Source organism: Bubalus bubalis, chromosome 4 (assembly GCF_019923935.1).
Source record: "Bubalus bubalis isolate 160015118507 breed Murrah chromosome 4, NDDB_SH_1, whole genome shotgun sequence".
Lineage (NCBI taxonomy): Eukaryota > Metazoa > Chordata > Mammalia > Artiodactyla > Bovidae > Bubalus > Bubalus bubalis.
In genome coordinates this window covers 95,602,230-95,626,897 of record NC_059160.1, presented here as the reverse complement: position 1 = coordinate 95,626,897, position 24,668 = coordinate 95,602,230, and the positions used below count along the sequence as shown (strand labels likewise).

The window sequence follows — 24,668 nt, the reverse complement described above, 5'->3', positions numbered from 1 at the left end:
GATCTGAAAAACGCTTGTGCTTTGGGGTTTGCCATCTCTTGCTGCTTTTTCGAACCCTGAGACCTCCACATGAACATCTGCCACCCTAAATGAGGTCCCTGAAGACCAACTCACTTGTTGATTGCCAGACATGAGTGAGGCCACCCTAGATCCTCCAGCTACCAGCTGACCCACCAGGACCACAAAGCTGGAGAGAACTCAGTGGAGCTCAGTCGGGTTGGCCAAGCCAAGAAGAGCCACCCAGGCAATCTACCAACTCACAAGCTGAGTAAAACAGTTATTGTCTTAAGTCACTAAGCTTTGGGATGATTTAACAAATCAACACAAACTGATACAACCTTCATAACTATCGTGTTAAATAGCCATTACTTTTATTCCTATTTTACAAGTGAGGCAAGGGAGTTAAAGAGAGGTTAAGTGACATGCACATACTGTTAAATGGCAGTCAAGACCACCCCAGGCAATCTGGCTTCTAAATATGGGCTATATTTATGTGTCTATATATTTATATAGATACCTCCCCCACACTATGCTGCTTTACCTAACAAAGGTAAAGACATTTGTATCAGTTGATCCAGAAATTTATCACACAGATATACTCATATGAAATCATGTATGTGTAAGAGTATTCAGCACTGCTGATAGTAGCAAGGCTAGAAAAACCAATTCCAGCAGATCCATGTAAAGATACCACGTGAGGCCATAAAAAGAACAAGTAGCTCTACAAACACCAATCTTGTGTACACAGAAAAAAGCAAAATGCATTTATATGTTAGCATTATATGCTAACATTTACATTTGTGTGTAAAAAAGCAGGGTGGGGGATGTGAGTATACATCTGCTGTGTCTCTGCATAGACTATTTCTGAAAGTACACAAGAAATGGGTTTAACCTCAATCATTTCTAGGGGAAGGGAAGCAGCTAGTTGAGCAACAGAGTAGGAGGAACAATGTTCACTGTAACCTTCGTATCTTTTAAATTTTATGTAAATGCATCACTTATTAAGTGTCACTTTAAAGCTGTTACAAACATGAAGGGAGATGACCCATGGCTGGCACAAAGAAGCCATCAATAAGTAGTAACTACATTGTCAGTATTTTTCCACAGTTGATTTCTAACTCTTTTTTTCAAACTTTAAACTTTTTTTTTTTGGAAGAAATAGAATGGTGTTCTTATTCTCAGCTGGCAGAGAGGGGAACACAACATGCTCCTGCCTCGAGAACTACACCCCTAAGGCAAGTGCTCCCAGTCAGGAGTCTGTGACGAGGAAGCAAAGGTGACAGGACCTTGATTTCTTCCTCTTGCACTGTTTGAAAGGCAGTCATAAACTGGTGTCAGTAACCCAGCGACTGCATCTGGCAGTTTGGTGGCTCTGAGGCCTTCTTTCCGACATGTAACTACAAGGGGAAGGGTGTTGTAAAGGTAAACACCAGACAGGGGATGTGTTTAGCATAGAGTCAAGTGAAGTGTATAGCTCCTGCAGAGTTAGAGGGCAGAAAAACAAACTTAGTTACAGACATGCAGAATTAGGAGCACTTTTATCCTTTTCCATCAGAGGGCAGACAGACTGAAAACCACAATCAGAAAACTAACCAATCTGACCACATGGACCACAGCCTTGTCTAACTCAATGAAACTATGAGACATGCTGTGTAGGGTCACCCAAGACGGATGGGTCATGGTGGAGAGATCTGACAAAATGTGGTCCACTGGAGAAGGGAATGGCAAACCACTTCGGTATTCTTGCCTTGAGAACCCCATGAAGAGTATAAAAAGGCAAAACTATAGGACAATGAAAAATGAACTCCCCAGGTCGGTAGGTACCGAGTATGCTACTGGAGAAGAGTAGAGAAATAACTCCAGAAAGAATGAAGAGACAGAGCCAAAGCAAAAACAACACCCAGCTGTGGATGTGACGGGTGATGGAAGTAAAATCTGATGCTGTAAAGAGCAATATTGCATAGGAACCTGGAACGTTAGGTCCATGAATCAAGGCAAATTGGAAGTGGCAAACAGGAGATGGCAAGAGTGAACATTGACATTTTAGGACTCAACAAACTAAAATGGACTGAAATGGGTGAATTTAACTCAGATGACCATTATATCTACTACTGTGGGCAAGAATCCCTTGGAAGAAATGGAGTAGTCATCATAGTCAACAAAAGAGTCTGAAATGCAGTACTTGGATGCAATCTCAAAAAACAACAGAATGATCTCTGTTCGTTTCCAAGGCAAATCATTCAATAACACAGTAATCCAAGTCTATGCCCTGACCAGTAATGCTGAAGAAAGTGAACAGTTCTATGAAGACCTACAAGACCTTCTAGAACTAAAACCCAAAAAAGATGTCCTTTTCATTATAGGGGACTGGAATGCAAAAGTAGGAAGTCAAGAAACACCTGGAGTAACAGGCAAATTTGGCCTTGGAGTACAAAATAGAGCAGGGCAAAAGCTAATAGAATTTTGCCAAGAGAACGCACTGGTCATAGCAAATACCTCTTCCAATAACACAAGAGAAGACTCTACACATGGACATCACCAGATGGTCCAATACAGAAATCAGACTGATTATATTCTTTGCAGCCAAAGATGGAGAAGCTCTATACAGTCAGCAAAAACAAGACCTGGAGCTGACTGTGGCTCAGATCATGAACTCCTTATTGCCAAATGCAGACTTAAATTGAAGAAAGGAGGGAAAACCATGAGACTATTCAGGTATGACCTAAATCAAACCCCTTACAATTATACAGTGGAAATGAAAAATAGATTCAAGGGATTTGATCTGATAGAGAGAGTCCCTGAAGAACTATGGACAGAGGTTCGAGGCAGGGATCAAGACCATCCTCATGGAAAAGAAATGCAAAAAAGCAAAATGGCTGTCTGAGGAGACCTTACAAATAGCTGTGAAAAGAAGAGAAGCAAAAAGCAAAGGAGAAAAGGGAAGATATACCCATTTGAATGCAGAGTTCCAAAGAACAGCAAAGAGAGACAAGAAAGCCTTCCTCAGTGATAAACGCAAAGAAAAGAGGAAAACAATACAATGGGAAAGATTAGAGATCTCGTCAAGAAAGTTAGCATTACCAAGGGAACATTTCATGCAAAGATAGGCACAATAAAGAACAGAAATGGTATGGACCTAAAGAAGCAGAAGATAAGAAGAGGTGACAAGAATACACAGAAGAACTGTACAAAAAAGATCTTCACGACCCAGATAATCACAATGGTATGATCACTCATCTAGAGCCAGACATCCTGGAATGTGAAGTCAAGTGGGCCTTAGGAAGCATCACTATGAACAAAGCTAGTGGAGGTGATGGAATTCCAGTGGAGCTATTTCAAATCCTGAAAGATGATGCTGTGAAAGTGCTGCACTCAATATGCCAGCAAATTTAGAGAACTCAGCAGTGGCCACAGGACTGGAAAAGGTCAGTTTGCATTCCAATCCCAAAGAAAGGTAATGCCAAAGAATGCTCAAACTACCGCACAATTGCACTCATCTCACATGCTAGTAAAGTAATGCTCAAATTCTCCAAGTCAGGCTTCAGTGGTATGTGAACCCCGAACTTCCAGATGTTCAAGCTGGTTTTAGAAAAGGCAGAGGAAACAGAGATCAAATTGCCAACATCCGCTGGATCATCGAAAAAGCAAGAGAGTTCCAGAAAAACATCTATTTCTTTTTCTTTTAATTTAAATGTATTTATTTTAATTGGAGGCTAATTACAATATTGTATTGGTTTTGCCATACATCAACATGAATCCGCCACGGGTGTACACGTGTTCCCAATCCTGAACCCCCCTCCCACCTCCCTCTCTATTTCTGCTTTATTGACTATGCCAAAGCCTTTGCCTGTGTGGATCACAATTAACTGTGGAAAATTCTGAAAGAGATGGGAATACCAGACCACATGACCTGCCTCTTGAGAAACCTGTATGCAGGTCAGGAAGCAACAGTTAGAACTGGACATGGAACAACAGACTGGTTCCAAATAGGAAAAATAGTACATCAAGGCTATATATTGTCACCCTGCTTATTTAACTTCTATGCAGAGTACGTCATAAGAAATGCTGGGCTGGAAGAAGCACAAGCTGGAATCAAGATTGCCGGGAGAAATATCAAGAACCTCAGATATCCAGATGACACCACCCTTATAGCAGAAAATGAAGAAGAACTAAAGAGCCTCTTAATAAAAGTGAAAGAGAAGAGTGAAAAAGTTGGCTTAAAGCTCAACATTCAGAAAACTAAGATCATGGCATCTGGTCCCATCACTTTATGGTAAATAAATGAGGAAAGAGTGGAAACAGTGACAGACTTTATTTTCTTGGGTTCCAAAATCACTTCAGATGGTAACTGCAGCCATGAGATTAAAAAACGCTTATTCCTTGGAAGAAAAGTTATGACTAAGCTACACAGCATATTAAAAAGCAGAGACATTACTTCGCCAACAAAGGTCCATCTAGTCTAAGCTCTGGCTTTTCCAGTAGTCATGTATGGATGTGAGAGTGGGACTATAAAGAAAGCTGAGCGCCAAAGAATTGATGCTTTTGAACTGTGGTGTTGGAGAAGACTTTTGAGAGTCCCTTGGATTGCGAGGAGATCCAACCAGTTCATCCTAAAGGAAATCATCCCTGAATATTCATTGGAAGGACTGATGCTGAAGCTGAAACTCCAATACTTAGGCCACCTGATACGAAGAGCTGACTCACTGGAAAAGATTGCGATGCTGGGAAAGATTAAGGGCAGGAGAAGGGGACGACAGAGGATGAGATGGCTGGATGGCATCACTGACTCAATGGACATGAGTTTGAGTAAACTCCAGGAGTTGGTGATGGACAGGAAGGCTTGGCATGCTGCAGTCCATGGAGTCACAAAGAGTCAGACACGACTGAGCGACTAAACTGAACTCACCACAGGGAGTGGCTGGATTGGCTGCAGACAAATAGGCCAGGTGGCAGGCATTTCCCTTTCTCAGGGTCCGCTGACTCACATTGAAGGGCTGCAATCACTGATCCAGGTCTCAGGTCTTTCCTTCTGGGCCATGGATGAACATTATCCTCCTGGAATTTAGGCTCCGGGTCCTGCTTCAAAGTTATTTATAAGTGATTCACTGCTGCCTCCTCCATCTTCCACCACCCCCGATTACTCCAAACTTTAAACTTTCTATTTTTTTATGGTAACGATAACCCTATATGCGAGGCAGCAAAAGAGACACAGATGTATAGAACAGTCTTTTGGATTCTGTGGGAGAAGGCGAGAGTGGGATGATCTGAGAGAATAACATTGAAACACGTATTTTATCATATGTGAAACAGATCGACAGTCCAGGTTCAATGCATGAGACAGGGTGCTCTGGGCTGGTGCACTGGGATGACCCAGAGGGATGGGATGGGGAGGGACATGGGAGGGGGCTTCAGGATGGGGAACACATGTACACCCATGGCTGATTCATGTCAATGTATGACAAAACCACTACAATATTATAAAGTAATTAGCCTCCAATTAAAATAAATAAATTTAAAAAATAAACTTTCTATTTTGTATTGGGGTATAGCCAATTAACAACCTTGTCATAGTTTTAGGTGAACAGCAAAGGGACTCAGCCATACACATACATGTATCTATTCTCCACTGAGTACAAATAAGTTTTTAAAGTAACTCTTGAAACCCTTGGCTCTCATAGGAAGGAGCTCATTTTGGATGCAAAATAGAGAACAAAATGTTAAACAAGCTACATGAAGAGGTGAAAGAAGAATCGAGCAGGTGGCTTCTCTAGAGGTCACCTGAGGTTCAAAGCACTGGCACCATGCCAGCTTCTCCCGGCAGAAACCCAGTTACTGGGCATCTTCTGTGCTGCCGTTCTGAACACCCTCTTGCACTTTCCCTTTCAATCAAGAACACGAGGGAAAACAGTCACTGCTTTCCATGTAATAGAATGTCTTCCCTCCCTCTGCATTTACTGATCTGCATGGCTGAATGGTCACCACATGCATCTTCCTAACAGCAAAATTATCTCTTCGGGTCCAGAAAAAGTCTGAGACAGGAGCGGGCAGTTTGCAGGCAACAGAGTAGACTTGCAAGAGCAGGGTTTGGGGGTCAGGCAAGCCCAGGTCCAATCCCAGCTCCAACACTTAGCTGGGTGGCCTAGAGCAACATATTCAACGTTCCTGAGCTTGTGACTGCATCTGTAGAATGGTGACAAGAGTTACTATTTCACGGGGCTCTTGTTAATACGTGTACCACAGTAAATGTTCACGGAACGCTCACTATTTTCATTATCACTGGGGCATTTTAACCAAGGCCCAACCACCTTTTCTATATCTCTCTCCCGCTCTCACATACACACATTCACACAGTCAGCAACCTTAAACATACATGAGGATTCCTACCCCTTCCTTCCTCCCACATCAGCAACTTCAGCTGACTTTACCTCCAAAATACCTCCCCCGGCTCCATCACCACTGCACTCAAAGGCGGTCTCCCTCTACCACCACCATTCCCATCCCATAATCCATTCTGCACACATAGCCAAACTGATCTTCAAACAAGTAAAGCAGACCACATCATTCTACTCCTCTCGGTAAAATTCTCTTCTGAAGAGCATTCCTCTAACCAACAAGGACCTACTGAATAGCACAGGGAACTCTGCTCAATGTTATGTGGCAGCCTGGATGGGAAGGGAGTTTGGAGGAGAATGGATACATGTATATGTATGGCTGAGTCCCTTCACTCTTCACCTCAAACTAGCACAATATTGATAATCAATACAATATATTGATTGTATATATACTCCAATACAAAATGAAAAGCTTAATAAAGTGGGGGAAAAAAAAAAAGAGCATCCCTCTGCATTTAGGCCTAAATCCAAATTTCTTACCAAATTTCTTCATTCCACTCTCCTCACCCCACTCTGCTTCAATTCTGGTATCTTCTCTCTGTTCTTCACACAGGCCATGCCTGCTCCTACCTCAGGGCCTTTGCATTTGATGTTCTTCAGGCTATAGCACTTTCCTCAAAACTTCACATAGCTGACTTCCTTTCCTGTGTAATTCACAGTTCAAATGTCAACTTCTTGGAAACATCTTCCCTGCCCACACAAATTAAAATGGTTTCACTCCCGGATCCACTTTCCATTCTGTAACAGAACCAACCCGACTCCATATTGACCTATTCCTTTAGCTCTAACCTTTGAGCTCTGTTGCCTGAGCTTAAGTCATGGAGGTTCTCCATCCGTTTATAAAAGAATATTGCCTATAGCCTGAAATACACAGGACAGCCCATTTCCAGAGGTCTGACCTTTAAAAGTATAACACTTTCCCATCCATATAGAGACAAAAAGTTGCAGAAGAGAGAATAACTTTAGTCTTGTTGAAGATTTATGGGAACATTGTGACCAGACCCTCCTGGACAGCTGCAAGAACAAGCTTGATTCTGGCACCAAGGAGTTTGCAACATTCAGCCACACTCCCTCCCGTTTTAGTAGTATAAAAGCAGCCGGAATTCTAACTTAGGTAAGATGGATTTTGGGGACATTAGTCCACCATCTTCTCAGTCTGCTGGCTTTCCAAATAAAGTTGCTATTCCTTGCCTCAACAACTCATCTCTTACTTTATTGGCCTGTGCTTTATTGGCAGTACAAGCTTCGGCTGGTGACAATTCCATTATCCTGCTTTATTTTCTTCATAGCACTCATCACTATGTAAATTATTTGAATATTTGTTTACTTCTGTATCATCTAATTTCTCAACCAGAATGTAGCCTCCAAGAAAACAAGGTTTTTAGCTATCATCTGCTCTCTGTACTCCTAGAGCTTAGAACAGTGCCCACACATATGTTTAATACATATATGCCTTATGGTGATGGTTCCCTGGTGGCTCAGATGGTAAACAGTCCCCCTGCAATGCAGTAGACCTGGGTTCAACTCCCTGGAGAAGGGAATGGCTGCCCACTCCAGTATTCTTGCCTGGAGACTCTCATGGAGGGAAGAGTCTGGAGGGCTACAAAGAGTCACAAAGAGTTCATGGGGTCACAAAGAGTCAGACATGACTGAGTGATACTAAAAGACACTAACACTTTTCACTACTTTATAGTGGTGGTGGTGGTGGGTGTTTAAAATGCAAATTGCTGAGCTCCAGTCCTAAAAGTTCTCATTTAAAATAACTGAGGTTGAGCCCAGAAATCTGCCATTCTAGCAAGCATTCACCTCTTTCATCCTAAAGAAGGTAGTATGCAAATCTCATTTCAAAATACTTTGGTCAGTGCCCTCCATCCTCAAATCTAGATTCTCCATCTAACACACCTTACCTAGTCCTACAGATCCCATCTCAGTTGTTTCCTTAATAACCCTAGTGGCACTCAAGGTAAAAGGAGGTTACTGAAATTGGAGTTTAAACAAGTAACCCCGCCAGTTTCCATTTCTGCTGCTCTTCTGATGCCAGGCGTGTCAAACTAGCTGGCCAGCCCCACTGGAATCCTGTTCTCCCCAGACACACCTGAGCAGGTTTGGACTCACTCCAAAGGCAAGCCAGGTAAATTTCCATGTCAGCTCACTAATAGATTTTCCAGAGGCAGCTGAGGCCAATTCACACTTGCTCTACATAAACTCACTCTAAATATCACCCACCCCCACCAAACATTAGACTTAACCTGGCACCACCTGCTAAAGGACAGGCCAGAGTTCCCTTTGAAACACCCTAGCCCCTGAGAGGAAGAAATCTTTGAAAGGGTCACAGGTGACCAAATTAATAAGCACATACATAGGGCTTCCTAGGCGGCTCAGGTGGTAAAAAGAATCCTCCGTCCGTGGGATTTTCTGGGCCAGAGTACTGGAGTGGGTTGCCATTTCCTTCTCCAGGCAATTTTCCCGACCCAGGGATCGAACCCAGGTCTCCTGCACTGTAGACAGACGCTTTACCATCTGAGCCACCAGGGAAGTCTTGAAAGGGTCACAGGTGACCAAATAAGCACATACATAGGGCTTACCTAGGCGGCTCAAGTGGCAAAGAATCTGCCTCGCAACACAGGAGACACAGGCAAGAGAAACCGGGTTTGATACCTGGGTGAGAAAGATCCCCTGGAGGAGGAAATGGCAACCCACTTCAGTATCCTTGTCTGGAAAATCCCATGGACAGAGGAGCCAAGACGCACTCTCAAAAGAGTCAGAGGGGACTGACTGAACTGAACACACACACACATACCTTAGTCACAAGGCAACCCCAAACTCCAACCCAGAGAAATTCACAAGCTCTGGTGAATTACTGTTTTTCCCATTTCCTCTCTCAACCTTGTCTCTTCAGATAACACTCTCTGCTCTGGAAATAAACTGTCATGAAGGTTGGTGTTTAGGGGGTCTGGGAAAATGTCACAGTATCTACCTGGATCTCCTTGAATTTCCTCTGCTCCCTCTTCTACTCAGTAAGTGCCGAGATCCTGCATTTTATTAAAGCAGCCTGGTCCTCAAGATTAAGATCCAAACGGCATGTGGGGACTGATAACTCAGAAAATCACCAACACTTCCATGGCAATCACCGACACTTCCATGGCAATCACCAACACTTCCATGTTAATCAGCTCCCGCAGACAGGCAAGATCAAACTGCGCAGGACATGTGAGCATGCTTTGCAGGGCGGACAACAAGCACCACCAACCTTCAGATTGTTCCTTGGGGTGGAATACACCCTGCACTTCAGCCTGTGGATTGGAGTTCCCAGGCCTCCCCCCACCCCCCCCCACCCCCACCCCCCAGGAGCTCTGGTGAAGGGGGAACGGTGTGAGCAAGACCCTCACACTCGCGGTTTGGGGAAGGAGCCGCTGTCGAGGGCGCCCCCAGCCCCGACGGAGGTGCTGCGAGCCGGCCTCCGGGACTCCGCGCGGGTTCCCGTCGGTGGGCAGCGCCTGGCTAGCGGGAGCGACTCGAGTTTACACTCCTTCGCGCCTTCCAAACGCCATAAGCGAGCGCATTTCTGGAGAAGACTGGGGACCATTACCTCCTCCAAACGCACGCACCCGCCGCGGCGCCGTCACTTGCAGGACTCGGGCTGGGGCCCGCCGCTCCCTGCGTGTGCGCCAGAGGAGCCCGAACCGTGCCGGCCGGCAAAGTTTACGAGGCTCCCGAGGAGCGAGCGAGGCGCCGAGCTCAGAACGCAGCGGCAAGCCGAGCCGGCTTGGGGAACGCGGGGAAAGGGGTCTCAAAACGGGGGGCGCAGGGTGCGGGGAAGAGCCCACCTCGGGCTCGGGGAGGCGCAGACACAGAGCTCTTGACGTGTCCGTGCGGCCGCAGGCAACCGATGAACCCGATGCCCTCAGGCGAGGAGGGATCCCACGGTCCCCCATGTACCCCCAAGCCGTCCGAAGGGCGCCGCCCCCCTCCGCACGCCCAGGCTACGGCCGCGGCCCCGCGAGACCGGCCGTCCCAGCCCTCTGCCCTTCCCGCCCGGCTCCCCCGTCGCCCCGGAGCGGGGCGGGAGGGACGCGCTCTCACGCTCCCCGGCCCCTCGCGCTTCCGAGGCGGGGCACACTCACCCTCCGCATGGTGCCGGGACCGTGCTGGCCGGGCTCGGCGGCGCGGGCGCGAGGCGACGGGGCGGGAGCGCCGCTCAGCTAGCCTGGAGGGCCGCGCTGCCCCCACCCGCACACGCGTGCGCCGCGGCTGGCGAGCCCGCGGACCGGCGGGCCGGGGCGGAGCGGGGCGGTGGCTTCCCGGCGGCTGGGTCCTCGGGTCCGCCCCCTCCCGCGTGCCTAGCTCGGGGACCTCCCGCTCCGGGGGCCTTCCTCCCCGGTCGCTGCGGCCCCACCTTCCTCGCGGCGCGGCGCCCTTCTCCTTCTCGAGGTCGCGCCCCACCCGAAGAGGAGCCGGTCCTCGCGGCCACCTCAGCACTGGGAGACGGCTGGAGTTGAACGTGGGGACCCTGCGGGGACCCAGTTTAAGGAGCAAGAGGGATTGGTGGAGAACTGAAGTAAGAGTTCTCCCCACTTTGAAAGTACTTCTGTACCGCCCGTTGGATGGGACGATGCCTGCTAGTGTCCCATCCCCTCTATAATAGAGTCAGCGATTGTCTTTTAGAATCAAGAAACCTTTGTCGGGGGAGGTGGGGTGGGGGAGAGTTAAGTGTGGGAAACCGCAGAGCAGCCTGAGGCAGGAGGAAAGACAGCCTCACGGAACAGAGATGATCTAGTTTTCCAGATGAACGAACTCGGTAGGGCCAGGGCATCCTCATTACTGAAGAACCCACAGGTCTTCCTGGCAAACCCCTGCTTGCTAAGCTTCCTCTTCACAGTCTCCCCCACCCCCACCCCAACTTCTCCAAACAACAGAGAAAGCCCATCCCCAACTGCTGATGCTGGGAAAAGGATGAGGGGCACGGGATCTAGTCCTCAGGATCAAGAAAACACTGCACACCTGGAGCCAGAGTATGCAGGAGCCAAATCTTCCGGAACAAATTAGAATGGAACGATGTGTGCAGGTCTTCGGGAAGAAACCTGGCCTTTCTCTTTTCAGCTTCTATTGCTGAATTAAGTAAATCAAATAGCAAAGAATTCAAGGCAGCCTAAATTCAGTGTAGAAGAGAAGGAAAAAAAAAAAAACCCTGTTTACCAAAAGAGCCTTTGAAAAACTTAAAAGGACGCTTGTGTTTTCAAACCCAGCTGTGACAGGTAAGCAGGCAACAGCAGTAGGAACGCAGAGGCTTGTGCTGGTAAACACATGTGAGAATGTTGCATCTTTTACATTGCCTGACTGCCAGTTATTCTGGCAGCTCACGGCTTACCGCTGTCAAAGATACACTGTTCTAATTTTCTAAGGTTGGTAGTGTCAACGGCACCAATTATTAAACAGACTAAGTACTTTTATGATCAAATGAATGAAAATATTTTGTCTAGATATCTCTTGGGTACCTACCAGCACAGATAAGAGGAAAGATGACTGATGATGTATTGGGAGAAAAAGTAAAGGAAATTCATGAACTCTGCTAACCCACTTTTTACATATTTATGATCTGCATGCATAAATACATGAGGTTTTTGCTCCCTTGATCTGAATCCTTCAGACTGGCCTTTGATGTTTTGCCTTTGGGGAAATAACAGTTGTAGCCAGTGTACTCACTTATGCACCACAGGCTTTACCTCTGTTACCACTTTCAATCTATACAACCCTATGAAGTGAGGACTACAATTTTATGGTTTTTCGGAGAGTGCTACAGAGAGGGTCAGTCATTTGCCCAGGTTCATACAGCTTGTTAGTGGCACAGTCAGAATTTGAACTCAGGCAGTCTGACTCCAGGGCCCATCCACTTAATCCTAACACTTTACTACCCTCCTGTGCTCTGCTTCATGTAAAAGATGCAGCAGTGAAAAATGTTACTCAAAGTTAAAATATGAGCTCCTGTCATAAATCATGTAAGTTGCTTGCCATCTCTGAACCTTGGCTTCCTCATCTATAAGATGAAAACTTGCACTAAATAAATGCAATAAAGATCGGTCGAGAAATAAAGTTCTAGTTTAAAGTATTATGTACAAGTGAAAGTCCCTCAGTCATATCCGAATCTTTGCAAACCCATGTTTTATACAGTCCATGGGATTCTCCAGGCCAGAATATTGGAGTGGGAAGCCATTCCCTTCTCCAGGGTATCTTCCCAACCCAAGGATAGAACCCAGGTCTCTCACATTGCAGGCAAATTCTCTACCAGTGAGCCACCAGGGAAACCCAAGAAAACTGGAGTGGGTAGCCTATCCCTTCTCCAGTGGATCGTCCCAACACAGGAATCAAGCCGGGGTCTCCTGCATTCAGGCAGATTCTTTACCAGCTGAACTACTAAGAGAAGTTTAGCGTATTCAGTTTAATTCAGTTCAGTCGCTCAGTTGTGTCCTACTCTTTGCGACCCCCCTGGATTGCAGCACACCAGGCCTCCCTGTCCATCACCAACTGCTGGGAGTTTACTCAAATTCATGTCCATTCAGTCGGTGATGCCATCCAACCATCTCATCCTCTGTCATCCCCTTCTCCTCCCACCTTCAATCTTTCCCAGCATCGGGGTCTTCTCCAATGAGTCAGCTCTTCGCATTAGGTGGCCAACGCATTGGAGTTTTAGCTTCAACATCAGTCCTTCCAGTGAATATTCAGGACTGATTTCCTTTAGGATGGACTGACTAGTTGGATCTCCTTGCAGTCCAAGGGACTCTCAAAGAGTCTTCTCCAACACCACAGTTCAAAAGCATCAATTCTTCGGCACTCAGCTTTCTTTCTAGTGAGACTTTAGTGAGACTTTAGTGAGAGTCCAGTTCTCACATCCATACCTGACTACTGGAAAAACCATAGCCTTGTCTAGATGGACCTTTGTTGGCAAAGTAATGTCTCTGCTTTTTAATATCCTGTCTAGGTTTGGCATAACTTTTCTTCCAAGTAGCAAGCGTCTTTCAATTTCATGGCTGCATGAAATTATGTTTAGAGTATTACCATGTGAATGTATTGTGCTCAGCATTGCGGGAAATCTTAACCTAGAGGTACGGAGTTAGTAACTTCATGGGTTTCTATAATATCTCACCAGAGCCTCTGGTTTTGTAGTGCTTATACTGCTTTCTACAACACTACCTCTCTCTCCTCCTTCTAATGAAAGTCCTTTCCTTTGTGAATGCAATTTCTAATCTAATTAATGTTAATTTCTTACTCAACTTGAATAAGACCCCTGGTGTGAGGGGGGAAGTTTGAGTTAAGTAATTGTTATGGTGATCTTCAAGCCTTAGTTAGCTTAAATAATTTTTAAACTCCCTTCAGAAACCAACAGGATTATTCAACTGTATCAAATAAATGACAACATATCATTTGTTAATGGAACAGAGTGATACTGAAGCTCATCTATGGAAATCCCCATGTTTCCAATACTATCATTAACTAATTTGAAGAACCAATTAAAAGTGGAACTAGATTGAATCAGATTTTCCTCTTTTTGCAGGGGAGGGCCTCTGTTTCCTTTATATAGATAAAGCATATTCAAAGGGTTTTAATGATAAGTTATATTGCTGGTTCATATTATCACATCTCCATCAGCCTTCTATACTGAGATATATTACTATTTGTTTCCTTGAAAACCACCTAATATTTGAGAACATAGTATATTTTTTTCCTTTTTTTTTTTTTTCAATTGTGTAACAACATTTCCACCAGTCTCAAACAGTGGTATTTAGTCCTCTTGATCTTCAGGCCAGATTTATAGGTCCTCCACTTAAACACAGCAGGAAATGTACTAAGATTATGAGGCCAATTTAACTTCTTCCATTAGTTATTAACATCCATAGGCATTTGATATAAAATTGGGCAAAAATGAACCCATTTGCAATTTCACATAAATAGTAAAAGAGAAATGAATAATTTGTCTACTTTTTGTAGATAAGAAATGTTGCCAATTAGCATAACTTCTTACCAGTCTATCATCAGCTTGAAATGACTTAGCAATGGAATATTGTTTTTCTTTGCCAATGTTCTTAAATCAGATTCCTTCAGAAAGCATCTATTAAATACCTACTAAGAAGGACATACGGTATTGGTTGAATCAACCCATATTTCCCTGAAACAGATCAAGAATAATATAAGGAAAAGAAATGGTCATAACTACATATGCCCCAGGCACCATGACAAACCATTTTACATATATCAGTCTGTTTCATCCTCACAAAGCCCTACCAGATAGTTGTTATTATCTCCATGTGATAGGTTAGGAAACTAAGGTTTATCATGAATAAACCCCTTCCATAGGTATCAAGATTGCCAGGAGAAATATCAATAACCTCAGATATCCAGATGACACCACCCTTATGACAGAAAGCAAAGAAGAACTTAAGAGCCTCTTGATGAAAGTGAAAGAGGAGAGTGAAAAAGTTGGCTTAGAGCTCAACAGTCAGAAAACTAAGATCATGGCATCTGGTCCCATCACTTCATGGGAAATAGATGGGGAAACAGTGGAAACAAAGACAGGTTTTTTTGGGGGGGGGCTCCAAAATCACTGCAGATGGTGACTGCAGCCATGAAATTAAAAGACGCTTGCTACTTAGAAGAAAAGTTATGACCAACCTAGACAGCATAATAAAAAGCAGAGACATTACTTTGCTGACAAAGGTCCATCTAGTCAAAGCTATGGTTTTTTCAGTAGTTATGTATAGATGTGAGAGTTGGACTATAAACAAAGCTGAGCACCGAAGAATTGATGCTTTTGAACTGTGGTGTTGGAGAAGACTCTTTGAGAGTCCCTTGGACTGCAGGAGATCCAACCAACCAGTCCATCCTAAAGGAAATCAGTCCTGAATATTCGTTGGAAGGACTGATGCTGAAGCTGAAACTCCAATACTTTGGCTACCTGATATGAAGAACTGACTCATTTGAAAGGATCCTGATGCTGGGAAAGATTGAAGGCAGCAGGAGAAGGGGATGACAGAGGATGAGACAGTTGGAGGGCATCACCTACTCAATGGACATGAGTTTGAGTAAATTCCAGGAGTTGGTGATGGACAGGGAGGCCTGGCTTGCTGCAGTCCACGGGGTCACAAAGAGTCAGACACGACTGAGCGACTGAACTGTACTGATAGGTGGCATGGCTAATAAGTGGTGCAGACTTAACCCAAGTCTGTCTAACTCCAGAGCCCATGAGATTAACCAGTGACAAGTGGATGCTGATACATCACAGACTCCTCTCTCTAGAACTTCTTCAAAGCAGTGGAAATGTGAGCCAAGAGTTTTATATCCAGTAAAGCTGACTTTTCTACTTGAATAGAATGGATTTAACTAAGAAAGCGGAGAAGGCAATGGCACCCCACTCCAGTACTCTTGCCTGGAAAACCCCATGGATGGAGGAGCCAGGTGGGCTGCAGTCCATGGGGTCGCTAAGAGTCGGACATGACTGAACAACTTCATTTTCACTTTTCACTTTCCTGCATTGGAGAAGGAAATGGCAACTCACTCCAGTGTTCTTGCCTGGAGAATCCCAGGGACAAGGGAGCCTTGTGGGCTGCCGTCTCTGGGGTCGCACAGAGTCGGACACGACTGAAGCGACTTAGCAGCAGCAGCAGCAGCAGCAGCAACTAAAAAAGGGTTCTTGAAGATGATTGTTGTTTCGGTTGCTAAGCCTTGTCCGACTCTTTTGTGACTTCTCTGTAGCCTGCAGACTTCTCTGTCCATGGGATTTCCCAGGCAAAAATACTGGAGTGGATTGCCATGCCCTCCTCCATGGGATCTTCCCAACCCAGGGATCAAACCTGCATCTCTTAGGTCTGCATTGGCAGGCAAATTCTTTACCCTGAGCCACCCAGGAAGCTCTGAAGAAGATGAGTCCTTATCTTTTTTTTAAAGAAAGGACAAGATTTTAATTAAAAGAGTGAAGACTATTCTTGAGAGGGGTCAGCACAATGGCCAAAACATGGAGAAGATGACAATTAAAAACAAACAAACAAAAAAAGACCTGATCTCCTAAGGAGTCCTGGGGCACATGACTGGGGAGATATGCCTGGTGGCCAGTTAATAAGAGGCTGAGGATACTCATCAGGGTGCAATCATACACATTCTCTTCATTTTTATTTGCACTATCACAATCACTCAAAAATATCCATTTATTTTGCTGTAGAAGTTCAGTGTGGTTGCTATGCCATTATTTTTCTTCTTGCCCTTGCCAAGACCTCTTTGACTTCTCTGAGCCACAACCAAGGAATCGGGCACTCCATTAATATTATTTTATTTTTTTAGGTGCCTGAGGATACATGATTGGAGAAAGAGTAAGGAAGAGCTTACCTGGAGTTGTGTAGCCTTTGTTGGAGAAATTTGGTTCTGCTCTCTCCTGAGGTTCTTTGCAGGGTTGGCTCCCTAATTGGTATTTGAAAAGATAAAAATTCACCTATACTCCTCATATTGTTTACATATTTCCACATCCCTTTCTAGTCTCAGTCCAAATGTGTACCTGCTTGCAATCTATTTACATGGCTTTCTCTTCTGTTAGACTCCTTTATAGAAGGCTCCTTAAAGTGTTATTAACTCAGTCATATCCGGTTCTTTGTCACCCCATGGGCTGTAGCCCGGCAGGCTCCTCTGTCCATGGAATTCTTCAGGCAAGAATATTGGAATGGGTTGCCATTCCCTTCTCCAGGGGATCTTCCTGATCCAGGGATCAAACCAGGGTCTCCTGCATTGCAAGAAGATTCTTTACTTTCTGAGCTACTATCGCCCATCTCCTTAAAGAAGGGACTGTCTTAATCCTTACATCTCTATGGCCTATCACAAAATAGGTACTCAGTATATGTTTAATAAATGAATGAATGATGTTAAAATCATATTGTAGTCTTCTTTCCACTGACAAAAGATTTTCTATATTAATAATTATCTTTATTGATGCTTATATGGACATCTCATTGGTGCTGCTTCCCAGGTGGCTCAAGTGGTAAAGAATCCACCTGCCAACACAGGAGATGCAGGAGACATGAGTTCAATCCCAGGAGTGGAAAGATCCCCTGGAGGAGGGCATGGCAACCCACTCGAGTATTCTTGCTTGGAGAATCCCATAGACAAAGGAGTCTGATGGGCAGGAAAGAGTCACAACATGACTGAGTGCATGCATGCATTGTGCACATTGATATATTATCATTTAACCATCCTTTCAAGTCATTTGAGTTCTTTCTACTCTTTAGAAATTCTTTGTGAGTTACTGAGTAGAGACATGACTTGATATAAGCAAAAATTTAGAGGCAAATAACATGAATGAGGTTGGTCAAATGGTCCAGATGTAAGGAGGCCAGTTAGGAGACTCACCTCAGTCACACAAAAGGGTGCTGATGAGCTGGCCAAGGCCAGGATTAGGATGATAGGTGTGGAAATGGGAAGGGAGAATCCATTTCTATGTCTACTGCTAAAGCTGGAAAGTTGTAATATGGGTTTATGTCTGCTGCTGCTGCTGCTAAGTTGCTTCAGTCGTGTCCGACTCTGTGCGACCCCATAGACGGCAGCCCACCAGGCTCCACCATCCCTGGGATTCTCCAGGCAAGAATACTGGAGTGGGTTGCCATTTCCTTCTCCAATGCATGAAAGTGAAAAGTGAAAGTGAAGTCGCTCAGTCATGTCCGACCCTCAGCAACCCCATGGACTGCAGCCTTCCAGGCTCCTCTGCCCATGGGATTTTCCAGGCAAGAGTACTGCTGCTGCTGCTGCTGCTAAGTCTCTTCAGTCATGGTAAGAGTACTACTGAGGGCTAAATATATGACAGACAATAGCAACATTGTTCTGTGTTGAAGGGCATTGTTTTAGCACCACGGACAGCTCCTGGCATGTAAGGCAGGGGCTGTGGGTGGAATGGGGCCATTATCGCTGTCTGATGACTCCTCTCAATAAAAAGCAATAAATAGCATTTGTTGAGCATGTACTCAGTGAAAGCTTTCCATGCATTAACTTATTTAATTCTCACAAGGAAGTAGGCACAGAAAGGACCCCCAAAGTCAGACAGATAACAAATGAGGCAGAGCTAATTTCTGAACCCAGGCATTCTGGCTCCAAAGTCTATTACACCATATTGTAAAAGACAATTACAATTAAGTATGATAAATTATATGACAGGAAAACCACAAAAGAGAGGTATCTGAACTATACCATGGAGGGAAAGAAAGGGAGGAGTATTCTGGGAAATTTTCCCACAGAAGAGAACACTGGAACTAAGTTTTGAAGGATGAATGGGATGTACCTAGAGAAGAAGAAGGCTAATAGTTTACTTGAAGCCCTGTGTTGAGAAGGGTTCCGAGGCCAGATCCAGGCTCAGCAAAAAGCCTCCTGTGATCAATTAACAAATGAGGTAGAGAACAATAGAAAACCTGAGCTGGCGAGGTATGTGGGCCAAATAATAAAGGATCTTGCATGTAAGTTAAGAAGTTTAGGGCTTCCCTGGTGGTCCAGTAGTTAAGAATCTGCCTCGCAATGCAAGGGACATCGGTTCAATCCCTGATCCGGGAAGATCCCATGTGTGCGTGTGTTAGTCATTTAGTTGTGTCCAACTCTTTGTGACCCCATAGGCTGTAGCCCACCATGCCTCATGGCAACTAGGCCCTTGAGCCCTAGAGCCTGTGCTGCACAACAAGAAAAACCACTGCAATGAGAAGCCTTCACAACAGAGAATAGAGAATAGCCCCCACTTCCCACAATGAGAGAAAGCCTGCACGCAGCAGTGAAGACCTAGCACAGCCAAAAATGATTAACTAATTAAAAGAAGAAGTTTAGACATTTTTTTCTAAAAGCTATGAGAAATCACCAAGGAGTTTTAGGCAAGACATGGCAGGATAAAATTTGCATTCTAGAAAAAGCATCCTAAGATATCCTAATACATAATGTAATGAACAAAAACTAGCTTAGAGAGAGGGCAATACATTCATCCTAGATAAGACGGGAACAGAGGCAGACAGACTACATTCACTCAGCAACAGTCACAAGAAGCTCTGATTGGAGACGCCCTTATTAAATAAGAGTGAGATGAAAAGAAATTCGGAGGAGGCAATGGCACCCCACTCCAGTACTCTTGCCTGGAAAATCCCGTGGACGGAGGAGTCTGCTAGGCTACAGTCCATGGGGTTGCTAAGAGTCGGACACGACTGAGCGACTTCACTTTCACTTTTCACTTTCATGCATTGGAGAAGGAAATGGCAACCCACTCCAGTGTTCTTGCCTGGAGAATCCCAGGGATAGGGGAGCCTGGTGGGCTGCCGTCTATGGGGTCACACAGAGTCGGACATGACTGAAGCACCTTAGCAGCCGCAGCAGCAGAAAAGAAATTACATGGCGACCATGTAAATACCGAACAATCAAACATGGGAGAGACAGGGAGGAAGGAAGGTAGTGGGTCAACTATGAAGAAACTAGTCTGGAAGAAAACATAATTCCAAGATACAGGAGATCCTCAGGGATTACACTGCACAAAAGGGCCTTAATAAGAAAATGAATCTGAGAAAAATAAGACCTCAAAATTCAGATGATAAAATGAAAGAAGGAGATTAAAGAGATTTCAGAGCTAAGGAAATGAATCGAGAACAGAAGCAACACCATTATATATCTAATACACAAATTAGAAATGTCAAAGTAACAGGAAAGACATGATTGAAAATTGAATTAATGGCATGGATAAAAGACTTGAGATAATTATGGGAAATACAATGGGAAAACACACAGGGAGTAAAGCAATTAGGGAAAAGATAATAAGAGAACAAAGAGACCATCAAACATACGGATAATTGGTGTCCCTAATAAAGAATCCAATAAATGCAACAAAATATGCATTCAGAAACACAATACATGGACATTTTTCCTAAAATGAAGGGAGAACTGAATCTGCAGAGGAAATTTTCCATTGTGTACCAGGGGGAAAAACTGCTTTGAACAAACAAGATACTAATTTTCAAGGGGAAATAACTTAGACATTGGGCAGAAAAGGCAAATCATCCATGGAGGTAGAGATGGGTAGGGATGGAATCAAGCTGGATACAAACATTTCCAAACAGCCTCAATGTAAGAAGACAATAAAACAATGTCTAGAGAGTTTGGAGAGAAAAAAGTGTGACCTTGGAATATTACAACTAGCCACAAGTAGATGTCTCAAACATGAAAGAACAGAGTGAAACACCCAGGAATCTTTCTTGGAAAAAAAAAAAATCCAACCAGGGCTTCCCTGGTGACTCAGTGTAAAGAGTAAAGAATCCACCTGCCAATGCAGGAGACATGGGGTTCCATCCCTGGTCTGGGAATATCCCACGTGCTGCAGAGCAATTAAGGCCATGTGCCACAACCATTGAGCCTGTGCTCTAGAGCCCGAGAGCCGCAGCTGCTGAAACCTGCATGCCCTAGAGCCCATCCTCCGTAATAAGAAAAGCCACCGCAGACAGAAGCCAGCCTGCACACCACAACTACAGAGTAGCCCCTGCTCACCGCAACTAGAGAGAAGCCTGTGTAGCAAGGAAGACTCAGCACAGCCAAATAAATCAATAAAAGTTTCCTAAAACTCCAACCAATCAGGACCAAGAAATGAATTTTTTTTTTAAATAATTCAGGAACAGAGACACCAAGGGAAGAGTCAAAAGAATATGATGAGAGGATGGGCAGGTAAACTATTTATATACAGAATTAAGACAAAGGATGGATGGAATTCTAGTTATGGAACAAAATGTAGATATTACAAATCCTGACAAAGTAAAAATAATAGATTTTACAAATGAGAAAGTGGGAGAAGGAAGAAGTAAAATGCTAATTACTTCATCTCTCACCTGCAGGGATCCAATTGCTATCATCTAAAATTGAAGCATAAACCAAAGGAAATAGTGTAACTTCCTAACAATTTCCTAACTTTTTTCTTAAGCTCAGGAATGCCTTATAAAAACACTTCTCCCAGGTGAGGGGGAAAAGTTGTCTGACACTAAATTACCAGTTTAATTTTAGTTTTTCCTTTTGTAAAGTGAGAGTCGCTTAGTCGTGTCCAGCTCTTTGCGACCCCACGGACTATACAGTCCATGGAATTCTCCAGGCCAGAATCCTGGAGTGGGTAGCCGTTCCCTTCTCCAGGGGATCTTCCCAACTCGGGGATCGAACCCAGGTCTCCCGCATTGCAGGCAGATTCTTTACCAGCTGAGCCACCAGGGAAGCTTAAAATTCAGTACTTCAATTAAAATAACTTTGGTAATTAACCATAAAATTCTTTCCATGTCTGTCTCTCATCTTCTACCTTTATATATACATAAAAGAGACCACGAATTATGTTACTGTTTCTGGGTGGTGAGATGTTTTCCCAGGTTGACTGAGACATAATTGACATATAACATTGTATTAGTTGAATCAATATGTACAACATACTTATCTGACGTATATATTGTGAAGTGACAATCACAGGAAGTCTAGATAACATCCATCACCTCACATAGGTATAACGGCAGGATTTCCTTCTTTTTTGGGTGGTGAGATTTTGAGGAGTGTGCTGCTTTTATTTTTCCTTTGTACTTTTCTGTATTGCCTGAAACTTTTGGTAAGGAACAGGTATTTTTATTTTAAAACAATTACCTTTTTATTATAAATGAATATGGCTGCTCTAAGTGATTTGACGTAGAAAGATGTCCATGATACATTGCTGAGTGAAAATATTGCTGGTTTCAAAATTGCATCTGCAGTATATCATTATTTGAGGTAAAACCTACATAGCATACATGCTAATATATAAATTAATAAGTCTGAAAAGGCAGACACCAAAATGTTAGCAGACTCTCTGAAGCTGGGATAAAGAATTTAGGAGAAGGGTTTATAACTTCAGTATCATTTTTTTAAAACCTTTTTTAATTGAAAATGAAACACAGGTACAAACACAAGCAAAAAGGAAATGTGTAGTCTTTTAAGTTCCTAAGGTGAACATCCTGTAAATACAACCCAGGTCAACAAATATAACACTGTCAGTAGCCCCAAAACCTGCTGGTGCCCCATCCTCTTTCCTCCCCACAAAATATTAGTATTATCATGATTTTTGAAGTACTGGTATCCTTACATTTCTTTATGGTTTTATCCCTCAAGTACACATGCACTTAAAAATACTTTGCTATGTTGTCTCTTTTAATCTATGTCTCGTTCTCCCTCCGTTCCTTTCTTCTCCTATATTGGCTGAAAAACCCTGGGGGTCTGTCTTGAGTTTTCCGCAAATGCAAGCTGGACTTGGTTGCTCACACACTTACGGTGCACTTTAATGTGTCCCTCTGTCTGTCCTCCATAGTTCCTGCAGAAAGACAGCTGGATCCAGATTCTCTTTGGCAAGCCTACGGGTGATGTGATGCTTTTATCAAGTACCATAGCATGTCTGCTTGACTCTTTTGGGTGATGTTAGTAGCTATTATCAATATCTCAATCCACTGACTTTTTAGGATTGCAAAATATTTCTACATACCTCAATAAAATAATACGTATTAACAGAAAGATTTCTAGGGAATTCCCTGGCAGTCCAGAGGCTAGCGCTCCACACCTCCACTGTAGGGGGCACCAGGTTCAATCCCTGGTCAGGGAACTGAGATCTCACAAAAATGTTTTGAGTTCTACCTTTCTTTCTCGTTCATTAATTGAAATGCTTTTATATGGAGATAATTTCCCTCATTGGTTACCCACTGTTGCAATTTATACAGAAAAGGCAAGATCATTGTTTGACTCTGTTTTCTTTACCAGTTTTGAAGATAATGAATTGGTTCCCTATCATATTCAGAAAGTAATCAATTATTTTTTAATATCCATATGAATTCATGGGTTTAACATATTTGGTGGATTTTAATCAATTGCGATGATCATCCTTCCTGAAGGCTCTGTCTCATCTTTGGCCACGCCTTCCAGTGAACGCCTCTTGACTGGGGATTCTCCTGCTCTCCATCCAGCAGCTGCCCCGCTGCTCCCTCAGCTTTGTTAGCACAGATGTCGATACCACACAAGTCTTCCTGTACTGGGGGATTCGGCGGTAATCTTGTCACCCAGTTTTGCTAGAAACATGTCCACGGGTTTTGGATTTAGCCCTCTAGTTCCTCTGTCTGTATTGCCTCATCTTTGGCCAGTTAAAGCCTCTTCAATTCAGCTTGTGGGTTTTATTGTTTGTTTTCTGTTTGGCCATATCCCTAAAATGCTTCATACCTTCCCTGCTGTCAGATTTCCAAGTTCAACCGGTAGATCTTCAGTCGCAGATAGGAATCAACTATTTCTCTGAGACTTAACCATTTCTCCAAGAAGCCTTAATTTAATTGAGAGGTAAATTAAGAGAGGCAAATATTTCAAGAGCACAATATTGGTACTAGGCATGCTCCATGTTTCTGCCTTGCTCACAAATTTTAGGCCTCTGGATATATATGATTTATGTATAGTCTTATAGTCTTAGCTCTGTCCCCAAAGATACCTACAACCTGTATATAATCTACAGACCACAGGCTATGTATACATAGATGAAAGACTTTGTCTCTTTCGCTCCATTTAACTCTGAACTTGGCTTCCCTTCTCTACTGTCTACTTCCACTCTTTCTCTTTCAAGGCAATACCCTACTCTGAAAAGGATCCCTGGCTGGTCAGCTAGAAGAATCTGTAAAGGTTACACTGCTCCAGCTCCTTTGGCTTTTACTGCGAACCCACTCCACTCTCCAGCTACTGGAGCTGACGGAGATCTACCCATGACAACAGCTGTTCTCAGGTTACACTACCATGCCTTCCAGTGAACGCCCCTTGACTGGGGATTCTCCTGCTCTCCATCCAGCAGGTGACCCACTGTTTCGCTCTGCTTTGTCAGCACAGGTGTTGATACCATGCAGGTCTTTCCAAATTGGGGGATTCAGTGATATCTTGTCACCCAGTTTTGTTGGAATTGTGTCCACGGGTTTTTGATTTAGCCATCTAGTTTCTCTGTCTGTATTTGTCAATTCAGAGAAATTTCAGAAAATATGCTGCAGCTACAATCTTCCCAGCTCGTCTTATTTTACCATATTTTTACAATGGTTATGTTTAGGCTGTTATGTTTTCTGGAAGGAGTGGAAAGCAGCAATATTTTCATTTGGAGAAGGAAAAAAATAAAAGTCTGGCTGCATTGTACTGTTTGGCTTTGGGGGAGTTAAACAGAGAAAATCAGCTGGTACGCACTAGTACGGCTGTACCACTAGTGAAATATTTAAATACATCCAT

General features: G+C 43.9%; 1 protein-coding gene across 1 annotated transcript in view; it reads right to left on the bottom strand.

The window, feature by feature from the left end:
• The window catches only part of TMCC3 (transmembrane and coiled-coil domain family 3), a 289,315-nt gene extending 278,674 nt beyond the window's left edge, over positions 1 to 10,641 (bottom strand). Inside the window, exon 1 of the mRNA XM_006064482.4 lies at positions 10,517 to 10,641. Coding sequence (XP_006064544.1) covers positions 10,517 to 10,525 — 9 coding nt within the window. The 5' untranslated portion in view covers positions 10,526 to 10,641. The remainder of the gene's footprint in view (positions 1 to 10,516) is intronic.
• Positions 10,642 to 24,668: the final 14,027 nt, after the last annotated feature.